The sequence below is a fragment of the Plectrocnemia conspersa genome, unplaced genomic scaffold, assembly GCF_051122295.1.
Source record: "Plectrocnemia conspersa isolate PC_06_02 unplaced genomic scaffold, ASM5112229v1 ptg000012l, whole genome shotgun sequence".
In the NCBI taxonomy this organism is placed as follows: Eukaryota; Metazoa; Arthropoda; class Insecta; order Trichoptera; family Polycentropodidae; genus Plectrocnemia; species Plectrocnemia conspersa.
The window spans coordinates 6,092,921-6,110,199 of record NW_028277176.1 but is presented as its reverse complement, the minus strand read 5'-3'; the positions used below and the strand labels follow the sequence as shown (position 1 = coordinate 6,110,199).

Genomic DNA, 17,279 nt, shown 5'->3' with positions numbered 1-17,279 from the left:
ATATATATATATATATATATATATATATATATATATATATATATATATATATATATATATATATATATATATATATATATATATATATATATATATATATATATATATATATATATATATATATATATATATATATATATATATATACATATATATATATTATTACGAAATCTAATTTGTTTTATATGATACTAATTAATTTGATTATATTTATTATTAATTTTATGTAATCTAATAATAAATAAAATAAATTAAGGTGATATCTAACAAACGTATACTGGTTCCGTTTTTTAGAAACCCTGCTAGCTTTTTATATTTTGTCTGTACAAATTGTTTGGTGCTTTCTCTTGGAACTCTATGTTCTACTTTGTTGTTTTGTCACATGAGTAGCGCTAACGCTTTTATTCCAGATTTTGCAAAATGTTTTTTAAACATAAATACTGTGCCTTATATCATAAAATGTATAGGTATTTTTAAAGCTTGAACTAATTCCTAAATTTTCAAATATTACGGCAATGTTCAAATGAAAAGCCTGCGTCCGGACTTTGATGGTGTCGTGAAGTCGCTTGCACTAGATTTGTTGTAGTTGTTTTTTGTGAGCTCCATTGGTGACTAGCTCAAGCACTAAAAAAATATAAGCTAGTAATTGTATTGAAAAAATATGCTACAAAATATAATTTAATATAGTCATCAAATGTAACATTATTGTACATACATATATAAGCACACAATTACGTTAAACGTTGATTAAAACCTAACCTCACCGTATTTGACTAAAGCAATGTTTCTTATCGCTGGCTAATGGACGCATTTCCATTGAGCCATTGCCTTATGGAATTTCTTTCATGATGTGACCGGCAAATGGCAAATAGGCGGTCCGTTTAGTGTGCGGTGTGCGGCCCTTGAATTATTTCGTATAAACGATTCCATAAGGCCCGTGGGCCGGAATCGGCTGGCCCGCTGGCCCAAATCAACACCTTAATAGTCGGGCCGCGTTTGCCAAGATTTATGGCGCGGGTCCGCTCGCCGCTCCCCGAGGAAAATTCATTCTTTCTCCCATAAATCCAACAATTCGAGCCTTTCGCCCGTTTATTTCACTTACTTTTATACTTCTCTCCCCGGCCAGTAAACAGGCGCCGTGGAAAAACATCGGCCGGAAAACCTGCAGGGCATCCAACGTTTCCTATTTGCGCCAGCGGCGAAGAAAAAATAAAGAAAATAGGTATTACTGGGAAAAAATGCAGGGGTCTGGGTGAAAGACTTACTTTTTGTACGACTTTGCGGTCATTGTTTTAATTAAGCTTTTTTAAAAAGAGGCCTTCGAAGTAATGTAAAAAGATTATTTGTGAGACTGCCTCGCCGCCTAATTATAATTACTTCAACCTGTCATAATGATGTTTTTATGTCGATGAAAAACATACATTTCTAGCAAATTTTCTTTGTGTGTTTAAAAACACTGTATAACACGATTTTGGTCACAAATATAATAAAATGTTATTTTATTTATAATTCAATAGTGATTTTTAATAAATAAATACCTGTTGTAGGTATGTTTTTATTGTTTTCAACTATATTTATAAGCACTTTGCTTTGACAATATGTTTAAATATATTTTAATTTATTTTTTTATAAAATATTACATTTAACTATTATATATATTCTGAACTTATTTTTAATGAATTTCATGAAAATTTAAAATGTGTATTGAAAAATAAAAAACTATTTAAAGTATCATAATCATTACAATGAATATGCCTGATTAAACTTTTGTTAGTAAATAATAGGTAGATATTTTAAAATATTTTTTTCGCTTAATAAAACGTTTATTTACACCTTTGATTTTGCATCCTCTGAAATCTTTTAGTTTTCTAATATTTAAATATCTGTTCTGTTGGTTTTAAATTAAAAGCTTAGGGTAATATAAAAGAGTTTGAAATTTTCATCCTGAATTTTAGCAGCTTAATAAACTGAATCTTTGTAGGCAAGGAATGATTACAAATATCATGCCATCTAAACTTTTAAAAACAAGCTATAGAAAGTTAATGTTAAAAAATATTGCAATGCTTAAGAAACAGTCATTCATTCTTGTTGCTGTTGATAAAGAACAAGTGCTTTTAAAATTTACAAGAAATTAAATTTAACAGCATTTGTAAGCACTAGAAAATTAGTTCAGGACCAACTTTCTTTAATTCAGTGACAAAGAGTTGGATTTCGTTTAATCTCCATGTAACTTGTGAGTTAAGAAAATTAGTTTCTTGAGCTGAAAACTTATTGAAGAGCAAAAGATATGTGCAAGGATAAATTTATTACAAAGTTTAGCTTCAATATGTGCAAAGTTATAAAAGATGAGCTATCGTAATATACTTATATTTGTGTTTCCAAATCTATGTGATGTGTATATGCTTTTTATCTTTGCTGCTAAATGTTCTACTTTTTCAGAAGTACTGGCAAAGAAAAAACAATCGTTATTTCTTATTGATTAAAAACTTTATAGAATTAAATAAATTTGTTCATACTAGAATTTCGTTAATTAAAGTATTGCTTTACATTACCTTTAGCCTGTGTTAAGTAAATAGTTAAAAAATAAAAAAAAATAATACAATTTTAAAACTTGATACAGATCTAAGTAAATGTATATTATTATGTGAAAAAATTTAATATTACAATTATGTTTATTATTTAGAATGCATCTTTTGAGTTAGAGTTAGACTATCTTAGGTAAAGAGAAAATTAAATTTTAAACAATGGACAAAAGAGAATGCATCAAAAAAGTAAAAACCCCTGATCTTTATTTTACATATTTTATCAATAAACTTTTTCTGATGATTGATATTCGTAAAAATTTTATAATGTTTACTAATTTAAAAAATATGCATGCTATCTTATAACAGTAATAATCTATATTGAAAAAACAGTGATGAAATGTGATTGATCATAAGCAAACAAAAACGCATATATTTGATTTATTCCATTTGTCCAACCCCCACTAGCTACGCCGGCGCTGCGATCAAAAAGGGTAAAATTTGTTGGTATAATATAAGTTGTATGGTTTTTTCTTAGCTATTATTGCAATACAATATTATTCAGCTCATATTATTCTCTATTTTTTATATGATATATATTGAAAGTTCTTAAATAATTTTTATTTCCCCAAATTAAGATTTTAATTGAAGCGATGATTAAATATATAATATGTCAGTTAAAATATATTTTTCAGAACAAAAGATTAGTATTACAATCGGTTACTAAAAGAACCAGGTTCGAATCCTATATGAACCATTTCTTATTTATTTTCTAACATATTAGAATTAGTTATTTTTATATAATTAAATTTCTGTTTCAGCATTACAGATCAGCTGTTTTTATATTTTCCTTATTTTGCTAATAAACGTTGAAGTGAATATTTTAAATCAAGTTAGGTCAATTATATAAGGCACAAAAAAATCTTTTATTTCAGCTCGTCTATGTTATAAAAAACAATAATTTCAATAAAATAACAATTCAAAATAGTCACACTAAAATTAGCAAAATTTACATAGAATTTAGCCTTTATGGTTAAAAACTTGAAATACGATATGACGATAAACTCTTCTATGTCTAACTAGAGTAGGTTGAGCATTTTTCTAAAAAAAAATATTAATTGAATAAATTAAATTTAAATATTTGCGATCTATTATTAACTTTTATTTCAAGTAAATTACAGTATTAAGTCTTTAATTGGTGCGGGTAATACCATCCAGACGTCCCTAATAATTTAAAGAAAAATATGAAAACAATTCACTACATTTATAATACAATTTGGCACGCCATTAACATGAAAAGTTTCTGTTGGTTTAAACTTTTCATTTTGGTGATCCATAAAAATTCTCGATCGCCAAAAAATACAAAATTGAACATGCCTTGTATCTCTCATATGACTTGGAAAAATACTTCCAAATCGCATCAACGATTTACCAGGTTCAATGTATGTATATTCCTTGCCATATCCTCGGATAAGCAGCGAGGCACAAAGTTGGGTATTATTAAACCCATTTAACCACTATGCTGCGTCATCAGCGTATCGCATGGCATGATTAATACCTTATATTCCTACCGGGCTTATCCGGTCCAAGTTAATCGGGCTGACATCGATAAATTGTGTATGTGTTTATTTATTTATCATTTATGAACGAAACTCTTCGTAGAAAATTACCAAGCTAATGATTAACGAGTACGGCCCTGTGGATTTAGAACTTTCGCGTACGCTCAAAGCTCCCGTGTATTAGAATTAACTATGTCAAATCTAATTAGATTAGATAGTTAACATAAAATTGTAGCAAATAAGCTTACATTAGCGATTTTAAATATAAATTACTGGACTAAATTTATTAATTTATTAATTACCATAGTGCTGATTTAATTTTTTTATATGTAAATATAAACTCCAAATAGTATAATATATTAACTAATTACATATTATCTAAGTAGGAACATATTTTGTTATTTACAAAGAAGACGTCAAAACGGTACATAGCTTGTGAAGGTTAATACTTTGACGAACTTTTCCACTTAATTATTAATTTTCCATTGAAAAACATTGCATCGGAAGGGCGTCTCGAATTTAATTTCGAGCTCATCCGAGAAACACCCTTCAAAGTTTTCCAAGGGGGAAGATCTCTTCGATTTTAATAAGTATAAACTAGTGTCAAAATTACAAATGAAACTGTCACTCGAGAATTTGATTAATCACTCGAGAGACTGTTTTATTAAATCCACACCTTTATGGTCCAAGTCCACTCGCCGTAACGTTGCGACAAAGGAATGGAAACAATTAATACTTGGAGATTGCCAAGATCTGTCTCAGTTTTACTTTGATATTTTATATCTACGTATACACCGCTAGCGTTGAAAAATGGATGTTATATTAGAAAGGAATTTAATTTGTGCATAACACAAAAACTCGATATCGAAAGGCGTCAATTACGTTTAATTCCATAGTCGTTTTAGACGTAATTCGATTTTTTCTACATTTAATTTTGTACCCGCTCCACATTTAATTTAACGGAATTTTAATAATAAAAATTATCAGGATCATGTCTGAAATATTTCCGCATACTATTATGTCCAATTTCTATGAAATTGAACTAGTGATGGTTTTCCACTTGATTGCTATTATATACATATATAATTTAGTCAAATTATTATCAGTAACATTGCATAAGTATCATATAAAAATCATAATAAATATTAGATTTTATAAGATATAATATTTATTAATTATAAACAAGATAATGGTGCTCGCAATATTTTGTAAAATATTATTTATTTATTTTTTCTTAAATTATATTTACCAACGTTATATTTTATATTCTTATTTTTCATAAAATTATAGCTTATAACAAATTGTAAACATAAGCATGGTTATAAATAAATAAAAGTACAGTATATATAATTAGTACGTTTATAAAATTATTATTCACTCTTTTTTCAAGTAATTTAAATTAATTAATATTAATATTGCATACGTAAGTAATTATATTGTTTGCTAATTTTTTGCATAATATTTATATTACTTGATATATTATTTTATTTAAGTATGTACTACAACATATATTTTTTATTAAAAACATATTTTAGTGAGTCGGTAGTTTTTTAATTATCACTTGCCCTTTTTGTCATGTATTTTCAGCTAACAAAAAAGTCGATTTGTTACTGTAAAATGTCTTTAGGATTATCACCAATATGAAGATGTAAACAAGGGTTTTTTATTATATTTAATATAGAGAACAGAAAATATAGTTGTGAGTCGATGGTCCTTAAAATATTATATAAATATTTTTAAAATTATTTGCATGTTAATTGATAAAATATTTAGGGTGTAAACATCATTACATTTTTTTTTACATATTTTTGTGAATTATTAGGGTAAAATTATACTCCAAATTTTGTGGTAATGCTAGTCAAAAAAGAAACGAAATTTATATTTCATTAAGATAAAACATAGTTACATTTCCAAAAAAAATTGTTATATAAAAATAATGAAACACAATTAGAATAAAAAATTCAAAGAACCATAAAAATATTTCCAAATATAAAAATAAACTTTGCAGTTAATAGATTTGTGATTGGGTTTAACACACGTTTTTGGAAATAATATGAAAACACAACTAAATAATTTTACTATAGCCTTAAATTAAGGATAAAGCAAATGTATCTGCCTTTGCAGCCAGAACTTTTAATAACCGTCTTTGAACTTTAATTTCAATTTCTCATTTATCGCTACTTATATAATTTATTTTTGTAATTTTATAATTCTTCTGTGGCTGAAGTTTAAAAGCATCAAAAACCCAACTAGGTATATTAATTTTAGAAATACCATCAAATCGTTAATTAAAATCGACATGGAGAGCTTTCAAGTGCTAAACCAATTTAATAAAATAATTGTCATGTTTTTCTACTGTGAATAAATTTGTAAACTTGCTGAATTCTGCTTGTCTTAAATTTTATTTGTGCAGAAGAAATTCAGAAATGATTTGATTTATTAAATTTGCTTCAAAGTCTCTCAAATAATTTAATGTCATTTTTAAAATCAATCATTTTGGGTCTAAAGCATCATATATGTTTTATAGAAACTAGCATCAAGTCAGAGAGTCTATAAAACAGGTATAAATGAGCAATTTATTCCTTATTTTCATATACAGTTGTTCAAGTAATTTAATAAATTGATAAAATTAATGATTTAATATATTAAATCAATAATTCCATAAATTAAAATTTTTTACATAGGTCATTATGATGACCTATGTAAACGTTTATTGTAATATTATTTTTATTTTCGTTAAATAAATCATTGAAAATATATAAGAGGCATAATATTGATTTTTAATTTATTTAATTATAAAATGTAATTATTTATTTAATTATAAAATGTAATTTAATAGCTATTAATTGTATCAGTTCAATAGATATCAGTGAATAATAACCGAAGGATTTGGTATCTAATCCTGTATGCATTTTTATGTTCTTTAATTTATATCGTGTGTAATTACAATTAGTGGTTATCAAAATGATAATTATGATCATATACTAGGTTTTCTTAGATTTTCCTGATACTACGTAAATATAATGTATAACATTTTATATCTTGTTCAGCTCATAACAGTATATATGAATAAAATAAAAAAAAGCGAAAAATATTAGGGAAAGCGCCGTTTCTCAATAATCTGTGTAGTACAGCAATATTTGAATATAAATTTACAAATATTATATATAATAAATAATAATACAACGATTTTAGAAACTATTTTATTGGACCAATATCGAACTAAATATGTTTTCAAAAAAGGCAACAAAAAATAAACTAAGTGAATCTTATCTGATAATTTCGACATAAAAAGGTGGTTATAAGATAAACATACTGAATCTAAATTACACTTTTTTAAAGAGGTGTTTTTAACTATGTTAAAGTAAATTAAATGCCTTGATTAATACAAAAAATAATGGCACAAATTTATTGTCTTGTTATTTTAGTACGAGACATTGTACATATATTTTATTTAAAGGTAATAAAGTAATAAGATAAAAATCAAATTTAATCTACGTGAATAGTATTAGTTTATGGTTGCTTTTCAATGTATTGTTTGTGAATATAAGTTTATTTTTAGAACTGTAATGCCATCTTCGATTATCGATCGCTAGGAGGAATGGAAGTGTGGTGTGGCGACAGGTCGCCTACCCCTTTCTCCCAGTAGATAGAGACAGCGATTAATACTAATCTAATTTTATACATTTATTTCTCTTCCGTGATATGTTTATTTTTATCTGATACACATATTTTATATATTTATTATTTTAATTCAGCATAATTTTAATATTTATTGCCTTGCTAGATAGTCAGTTATTTTTACAAATGAAATTGAATCAATCACTGCTTTTAAACCAGTTGTTTTATATTAGTGTTTAAATCTAATTCACTTTTATAAGATTTTTTAATGTATTACTTAAAACCTCATAGCTAAGTGCCTGTGAGTATAGACACAATTACTATATAATTAGATTATCATATTTTCATATTTAATAAAATACAAAATATTATTACAATAAATATAAACGGATTAAAAAGATTATTTTTAAGTATAAATACAGATTGGGTTGTTAATAAACATTTAGAATTATATTATACATTTAATATATGTTGCGGGTTTAATAATATAATGTAAAAGTTAATAATATGTATTTTAAAATTGCAGATAGACTTAACCGTTTTATTTAATTTAAATAATATTGATAACAAATATGTTTTATTATTATTATTGTATTTTTTTAAAGTATGAAATAATAATAACAAAATTATAAACATGAATCCCTGTGTGAAAAATATGATTTTTTTACCATACAACAAATTATATAAACATATCTCCAGATAGCAATATATTATATAAAATCTAATTAAAAAATTTGATTAGTAAGTTAGCTATTTTACCTTTTACATTAAAAAACTTATTATATATTAAACAATATAAACACCAGTTGCTTCATTCCTACATATTAAATATGCATGAATGCTAATGAAAAATTTCTCTCGTAATTTTTAAAGTATTTTTGTATTTATCGCAATAGAGTAAAAAGCTGTTTAACTCTCGTCATAAATTGAACATGAATAATTTATGGCGTTTTCCAGTAAATAACCCTTAAGCAACAAGAACAGTCTTTGATAGCTTTCGGGCATAAATAGGCATTTTGAGTGATTATAAATTCATCAGAGATTGTTTACCAGTCGCGTCTATTTATTACGGCAAATTGTTTAACTTGGTTAAACATTGCGAATTTTTAAACATCATAATGGTTTCTGCTTATTATTTATTTAATACCTTGAAATGAGAATAAAAAACAACAGAGATGAAGAAATACGACTTCGATGCGGTAATTTAAGGCGTCACCTAATTAAATAATATAATATTATTCCGTTATAAAACAGCCTTTTGCAAGTAACGCGATCTCGTATTTGGGAAAATTCCCTCTGAGGAAAATTACCATTTGGAACGTTACATTAATTCGGACACTTACATAACTTAGCGTTATTTATTGCGCATATACATAAATACACAAAGGAGAAAAGAATCATGCTAGAAGAGATTTGGAACACGTTTGCCTGAGACAAAATAGACGTAGCGTCGACGAGTTTTCTAAGAGCGTGAATATATATGACGATAGAAAAGGGCTGAAAAGGGGACATAAATTACGCACACACTTCCTTTTTCATATTAAAATCTGTTTTTCCGATCTAAATTCGCAAAGGCGTCCTGGGAAAACATTGCCCGTCGATAGACGCCTATTTATTTCCTGATAATGGATGGTGAAGTATTTCGACTAGTTGAACCGTTCTATTTTAACCAACGGATAGTTTAATGCATTCCCGAGAGACTGTTAAATAATGGGTTGAAAATAATTAATTTATGATTTTATGTTTTTTAGACCTACCGAGGAATGCACCTGTGATAAGCGCTGAGAAAACCAGAATATCTGTCGGAGATACTTTGCGCGTGAGATGCATTGCTCCTCCAGCCCATCCCCCAGCAAATCTAACATGGTTCCTAAATAATATACCTGTAAGTATTCTATCCACTATTTTATTTTATATCTATAAATTTATTTACCACATTATCGTATATGTTATTGAATATGAATTACTATAAAATAAAAATATATCATATTAAATCAAATCCTGAATAGAATTTAATCTTACAACGTTTAGATTTTTCATATTCTAAGTATGTCTTTTATATTTCTTATCAGGAAAATTTAAATTAATTTCTTATGAAACGTAATGTTATATTTTAATGACTTTTTATATGTTTAAGTTATAAATAAGTTATATATTAGCACTTCTTTGATATATTTAATTCATTCTCAATATTTTACAATTAATTAATGAAAGTGTTCAATAAGAGTATTTATTTCAAGTATCCGCGTAATATCAAATTACAGAAGTATAATGAAATATTTTACTCAAGTATATTTTAAATTGTATAATCTATGTAAAGTTTTAATTAAATATTAAAATGCATGTATTACTCTTATCTCAAGTCTCAGAAATAAGGTGATTGTTATGATTCAAATGTGCTTAAAATCAATTATTACTATAGATAAAAATATCGGTTCATTTAGCTTATAATTTACAATTTTATTTTACGTATGTAATTTATTAACGTATTTTTTTTTGGGTTTCTCGAGAATCGCTTACAAACACGTTTTCTCTTGTGTATAAATTCTGCGAAGCACGTTTTGCATTAAAATCATATCATATCTAGGAATACTAGTAATAAATATAAAATACGCACATACACGTGTGTAAAGAACTTCCTGAATTTTAATATTATGATATATAAAATACGCATTTTTAATATTATATTAAGCACAAAGAAATGTTTACAAGATATATTTCAAGGAATTTTTTTATTGTTAAATATGAAACGGTAAAAATTCTCTTTCTTAAAAATTGTTCTTAAGGAATTTCATTTATTATTGCATTACAAAAAGAATTTACAAATTGTAAAGGTGCACGAATGGTATAGGTCTCTGATTTTTGACCTAATAGACCTGAATTTTTTGATTTTTATTGAGTCTGGGAGATCGGAATTAGTGATTATTACATATTGTAATTGTGATTACGATCAATCATCACAGATGAGGTTTATCTAGATTTGAATATCGTAAAGATAAATTAAAATCAGTGTTATCACAACACTAATCGCCTATCCTGTCTACCAGTAGATAGGCACAATTGCTCTACCAGTACCACACTACCACATAGAGACAGCTACGATTATCTGTCAACTGTAAGCCTTACAAAATACGAGTACTATACTGTTTCTTACTAAAAAAAGTGTTTTATTTTTAATAAAATCAAAATGTGTTTCACATTGTTGAGAATTTTTGAAAAAAATAAATGTCATTTTATAAATTTGTATTTGACCACTATTTCTTAATTATTATTAAACTGGAATTTTAAAGTTATTTCTTTTAATTTAGTCAGATTTTCAAACCTTTAAAATTTTTGACCGCTATTTTTTGCTAGAAAATATTAATTTTAAATATTTCAGATTAATTAGATATAAATTTTATTGATTAGATTTTTTAAGCCAGGCTATTTTTAGCGTGAAAATATTTTTTTTTAATTTTTAGATTGTTATTCTTTAGGAAATAATTTGAAGTAAAATTTTTGACCATTATTTTCCAGTCTAAAATTCAAACAAAGATTTTTTAAACGTAATTTTTTGCGCATTTTCAGACCGTATTTTTTAGGCAATAATTTTTTTGTTGCTTTTTGGACCGTTATTTTGTAGTCCAAAATTTAAAATCAAATTTTTAGATCAATGTTTTATAGTTGAAAACTCAAACCTTTAAAACTTTTAGACCGTAATGTTTTTGCCATATATTCAATATAAGTTTTTGCTAAAAATTCAGTTGCAAAACTTTTTTGAAGGTTAGTTTTTAATAAAATAAATTGTTAAATAAAATAAAAAAATTTGTTATCAATGTTTATTTGGCAGAAATATTTGTTTTTTAATTTTTAGTCAAAAATTAGATTTATTACCATTTCTTTTCTTTCAAAAATTTATACTTTTGACATTTCTTAATGGATTAGGACTTTCTGGATTATGCCGACAATAATATTTTCTTTTAATTTTTATTTTTTTTAAATATTTCAGAATGTATAATTTTTGGTTAAAATTTTAACTACAATATTCTTAAACCGTGCTTTTTTTTGTCAGTAAATTCTTGTTACTACGGTTATTTTTAAGGAATTAATTTAAATTTAAATTTTTGACCGTTATTTTTCACTCAAAAAGTTAATAAAAAACCGTATTTTTTTGGATATTCTTAGACCGTTTAGGCAAACATTTTTTTGTTGCTCTTTGGATCGTTATGTTGTAGTCCAAAATTTAACAAAAATGACCAATATTTTATAATTTGAAACTCAAACTATAAAAATGTTCATACCCTAATGCTTTTGGCATATATTAAATATTTTTTTTGGTCTAAAATTAAGTTGCAATACCTTTTAAAGGTTATTCTTAAAAAATAAATCAGCGCTATATAAATTTAAAACTTTTTTAATCAATATTATTAAAAATTAAATTTTTAAATTTTTTGCTTGTTACTTTCAGAAAAAATCAATATTAAGCATTTCCTAAATAATTACGGCTTTCTTGACCTGTCGTACAATATTTTATTAATTATAAACTACTATTATAGCTTTCAATAAACATGTCACATCTAGGAAAACCCAATGTGATATTAGGTCTAAATTATATTAATTTATTAATTACTAATTTTAATCTTACAAACATGATGCCAATTTAATGATAATTGGTTTTATATGGAATTTTAAGTATTAGTTATTGACTTATACTTCTGTTGTGAAATTTTCTGCTATATATATTTACCCGAGAGCAAAGACTCAAGTAGCCAGATTTTATAGCTAAAATGAAAGATAATGATTTCTTTAAATAAAAATAAAATAGTAGCAGATCGTTCAAAGTATAACGATTAGTTGTGGTAGTGTTATCATTTGCTACCACTACTAGACTGAGCCGATCGATGAATGACTTTAAAACCTTAGAACCTTCAATGGCAGCTTAGCTCATGGGGATTGATGCCTTACACATAATGTGAACTAAAAATATGATTCAAAGATTTTTTGATTATTAAAAAATATTAACAACTCCTAAAGACACAGGGTTAACGCTCCAGCTGGCGCGCCTCCGACACGTACCGCCTTTACGCGAAATGCATTATTCCGTATGCAAGATATTCTAAATTGAAGTATTGCACCGAGTGCAAGATGCGAGATAAAAGAGAAGAGAAGCAGCGCATCTGACAGCCAACAAATTGGAAGTTTAGCAAGACAAATGGCGCTCCGACGTGTGAACCCCGTGCATGCGGGACCCGATGAGGATGTCAAGCGCATCTTTCGATGGGCCCGAAGGTGTACCGTTTTTCAATTTTGTTTTTGCCAAAAATGTTAATTCTTATTTTACATTTTTCAATTTGTGACATGCAATCAGGTCACGTCACTTGAGCGACCGCGTCGAATCTCGTCACGTCACGCACAATGGTCACGTGATTCGCGGCCGGTCGTGTTCTGGGTTAACAAACGCGTTTTAATAAAGGGTTGCTCGGTAAATGTTGTAAATAAAAATAAGCGGAACTGCATCATAAAGCTTTGTGTGGACTCTTTTGTGTGTGAAAAATTGTATGGTAAATCTGTGACAAACGGAAATACTCAGTTTTTTCTCAATTTAATTTATATTTTTAAATAAAAAATATTACTGAAGGCATAAAAATAAAATAGATACATAATAAAAATTTGCGTCGTACTCTTAATTTATATAAACTTCTTCATACTAAAACTGATCAATATGACCAACAATTAACTTAGCTATTATATATTAAGTATTAGATTCCTGAGTTTAGATAAGTCGTCTGACTTATCTTGTATTGTAAGAACATATGTTATTTGAGTGCAAAAATATGTGATGTAACTATTAATTAAATTATATTTTAAGCTCTATAATTATTTGTTAAATATATTAAAATAGTTAAAGGTAAAAGATAAGACATTGTGATAAAATGAATAAAAATATTGATGTACAATATGTTATTACTTCATTTTTTTAATTGTAACGTAAATTTTTATAATAAAACAGTTTTGTATTTTATTTAAATTTTATAATATAATATATTGAAAATAAAAAGTGTATCTCTGAAATACATTGCGACCATCAGAGGGTTAAGAAACACTAGTTTTATTATATGTAAAATATGGTAGTTTATTAGATTAAAACGTAAGAGCATAAAACATTTTTTTACCTAGCGCTGAAATATAAATTTGGTGTCGGTTTAATACAATTTGTATAATATGCTCTAACTCTAAAACAATGGTTAATTGCAGCCGCTTTGGATAAAAAAAGGTGAAAATAAATTTTCACGTGGTGATTGTTTTTGAGAAAAAAATTATACAATTTTTTGTTGTTGTTATTATGATTTTTTTTTTTTTTACTCTCCTACCTTCGAGAAACATCATCCAAGGCTTTGTGGAAAAATTGTGAAAATAATTTCAGGTCGCGTTATATTAACCCTGTTTGCGAAACGAGCATCTGCGGCCCCGAAATGAAAAACATCAACATTTTTCTTTTTACAGGTCGGAATCTATTAAATCGCGTTGTGTAAAATAACAAATAAGATTGCGCCCCACGTTTTGCATATTCCGCCCAAATTAAATTACCTTCGTAATTGTTTGTTAATTAATAAAAGGGATTATTATGCAGGAGGCTTTTGTTAAGAGGAATAGCAAAATAATTACTGAAATATTAAACGTATACTAAGGTTCTGTGAAATTTGACGTTTAAGTTTATGGTATTCACAGTATTAATTTTACTACAACGTAAATAATATATAAGCTTTTGGATACATCAGGTGTACACACGCTATCTAATCAATATATTATTAAATGTAGGGAAATTCTCTATCTTAAAAGGATATTTTGAGTAGCTGTATTGTGCGCCAGTATAATTTAACTGAATATAATATTAGCTCTTAGCGTTAATTGAAATGTGAGACATAACTATTTAATAAAAATATGATTAATATCTTAGATATACATTATTATTGTGAAGTGGTTTGATCACTCACAATCACAACAGGAATCACCTGGATGCAGATCGCTTATTTTCCTTGACAGTTTTTTTTTCCTTAAAATACGTGTAGTTAATTATCATATAAACATTATTAGTCTTCAATTTATTTTGGTACATAAATGGAACAATCAATTTATTTTTATTTTTTATTCTGTAATGTATATTGATTATGTTTCGATTGTACTAATAAACTTCGTTTTTATTTGGTTGGTGAATGAAGAGGTATTGCATTTTTTTTATTGCAGTCAAATGATAAGCTAACTTATGCATGTAAAGCAACAATGGTAGTTTTTTTATTAAGTCACAGTATTTGTATTTGTATATAAACAAACTATTTTTAAATCTCCTTATAACTATTTAACTAAATTAACAATTCCTTACTTCGTTTATAAAAATAATGAATACGCACCTCGTAGTCCAGAACCAATTGAATACCGCAGAAAGAATAATAGGACAACACAATTGAAATAAAATTCTATTCTCGAAACAATGTCGTCCTGAGGGACACTTTCGCATCGCGTAATATATCGTAGAAAAATTCCCAGGCGAGCTACCTTTTATGTTTGAATAGTAAAATTGCGCGAGACGAGTGCCTTTTTCATACACAATTTCAGTTTCATAAGGGTTGTCGCCTTTTACTTTTTTTTCGTGTAGAGATGAAATTTTTATTTGCGTCCTGTTGAAAGATCTGTGCAGGACAAACAGTGTATCGAGTCGCTGAAAAATGGATATTTTATTAAGGAGACTCGTTGTAGTGAGTGACGATGTACAAGCGAGCTTTGTAGGCTTTCGCGGCGCCTTCGGGGGATGGAAAATGAAAAATAAACATTCATTAGCGTCGGAACTGCTACGCCCCCGGACGCTAGGAAAGAAATATGCTCTTGTGCTCATACTGATACCACTCACTTCTTCCATTTAATATTTTTCTACCAGACGTACATTTTGAATCATTCCATTACTTAAAAAAATATTAAGGATAATTATTTCTATAATAAATTTTAAATATAAAAATAGTTTAAAAAATATATATGTTTAAATAACTGCAGAATTATTTTTATACGTCGTTGAAAGCCGTTTATGAATACTAGGAATTCCGCAATGAAAGGTCTTAATCGAAATTTTTTGAAAAGAACTCAGTCTTTGACCTTTGAAAATAATAATAAATTCTCTTGTGATTTTCTGTAACATAAAAGTCAATTGAATAGACTTCTTATTTTATTATTAATTACTCTTATTACATTTATATAACCATACTAAATTTAAAACAGTACGTAATATTTAATTCATTTTTTAAAGAAAATATTGTGGCGCATAATTAAAATTTGCAATAACAAGCTATTTCTAAATTATTTAAATTTTATTTTAAAGTCTACCTACCGTTTCAAGAGAATATTCCTAAAAGTATAAAATGGCTTTGTCGTTTCAAAGTTAAGCTTTAATATATGTTTAGTGTTATGGAAGTAAATACAAATATGTAGAGAGAATACGATGATATCCATCTTTAAATAAAAATAATAATTTATTTAATAACTTAAATAAATATAAATTGTATCATTTTATTAATTATTAAATTAATTGATTCAAAATATTTATTTGATAACTAATAAAATAAAGTAATTAAATAAAATTAAATATTTGTTAATTCATTTTAAAAAAAATATTAATTTTATTTTGATAGCGCTAAAAATAAAATTATGAAGTGTTTTAATTAATAAATTATTTTATTATAACTTTATTATCTTACAATTATATTTTTGTTATTCTAAGAAACGTCAGTAATACATTAATTATACATATTATATTAAGTATCTTGTAATAAATGTAATTTTTTTATTTTTATTTTATTGACTCAAAATATAATTTTACTCCTAAGTTAAGACCGTCTTCCACCTATCAATCATTTTTTAATTTAATTAGCATAAAATGTTGGAGGCTTAATTGTAAAATATTCCGATAGCTCCCTTTTCACATCACCTGCATTTTATTTTATTTTTATTTATAAAGTATTGACTTGAGTTAAATAAATATTGGTCTAAAAAAGTATAATTTAAATAATATGAGATAAAACTATTCAGCTAAGTTTCTTGGTGCTATATAGAGGCAATCTTGCCACACGTTGTTAAACTATTCAATTTTTATAAAAGGTCCTTTCTTTACCTTCTCATGCACAATATTTTAATTGATTTGATGTTACTGTTTGGCCAGATTTAAGTGTTTCTTAATGCATAATACACTTGTAATCCGACCATATACACAAATATATATTTTATAACAGTAAACCAGGGCTTTGAAGCAGATTTTTATACTAGATTATTGTTGTATAAAACCATCATATGATCGATAAGAGACGATGAGCTTCAAAATCGAGAAAAAATTGTTTACGCTCGTGTGGAACCCATACACCTTCTCAAAAGCTATCACAATTTTATTTGTGTATATTTTCGGTCAGCTGATGTATAGTTTGTGTTAAGCTTACTTCAATATGCAGCCAAAACATTATTGTCTATCTTGGCTGGTATTCTACATCCAGGACTATACTTGATATCGCAAATTTTTAAACCATCTCTGACATTTGCGGATGTCCAATAAATTACACAC

General features: G+C 26.5%; 1 protein-coding gene across 3 annotated transcripts in view; it reads left to right on the top strand.

Moving 5' to 3' along the window:
* The window catches only part of LOC148228054 (uncharacterized), an 86,553-nt gene that overhangs the window by 66,975 nt on the left and 2,299 nt on the right, over positions 1 to 17,279 (top strand). For all 3 annotated transcript variants that reach the window (XM_088201004.1, XM_088201002.1, XM_088201003.1), the window contains one exon: positions 9,454 to 9,587. In XM_088201004.1, the coding sequence (XP_088057130.1) occupies positions 9,454 to 9,587 (134 nt within the window). The remainder of the gene's footprint in view (positions 1 to 9,453; positions 9,588 to 17,279) is intronic.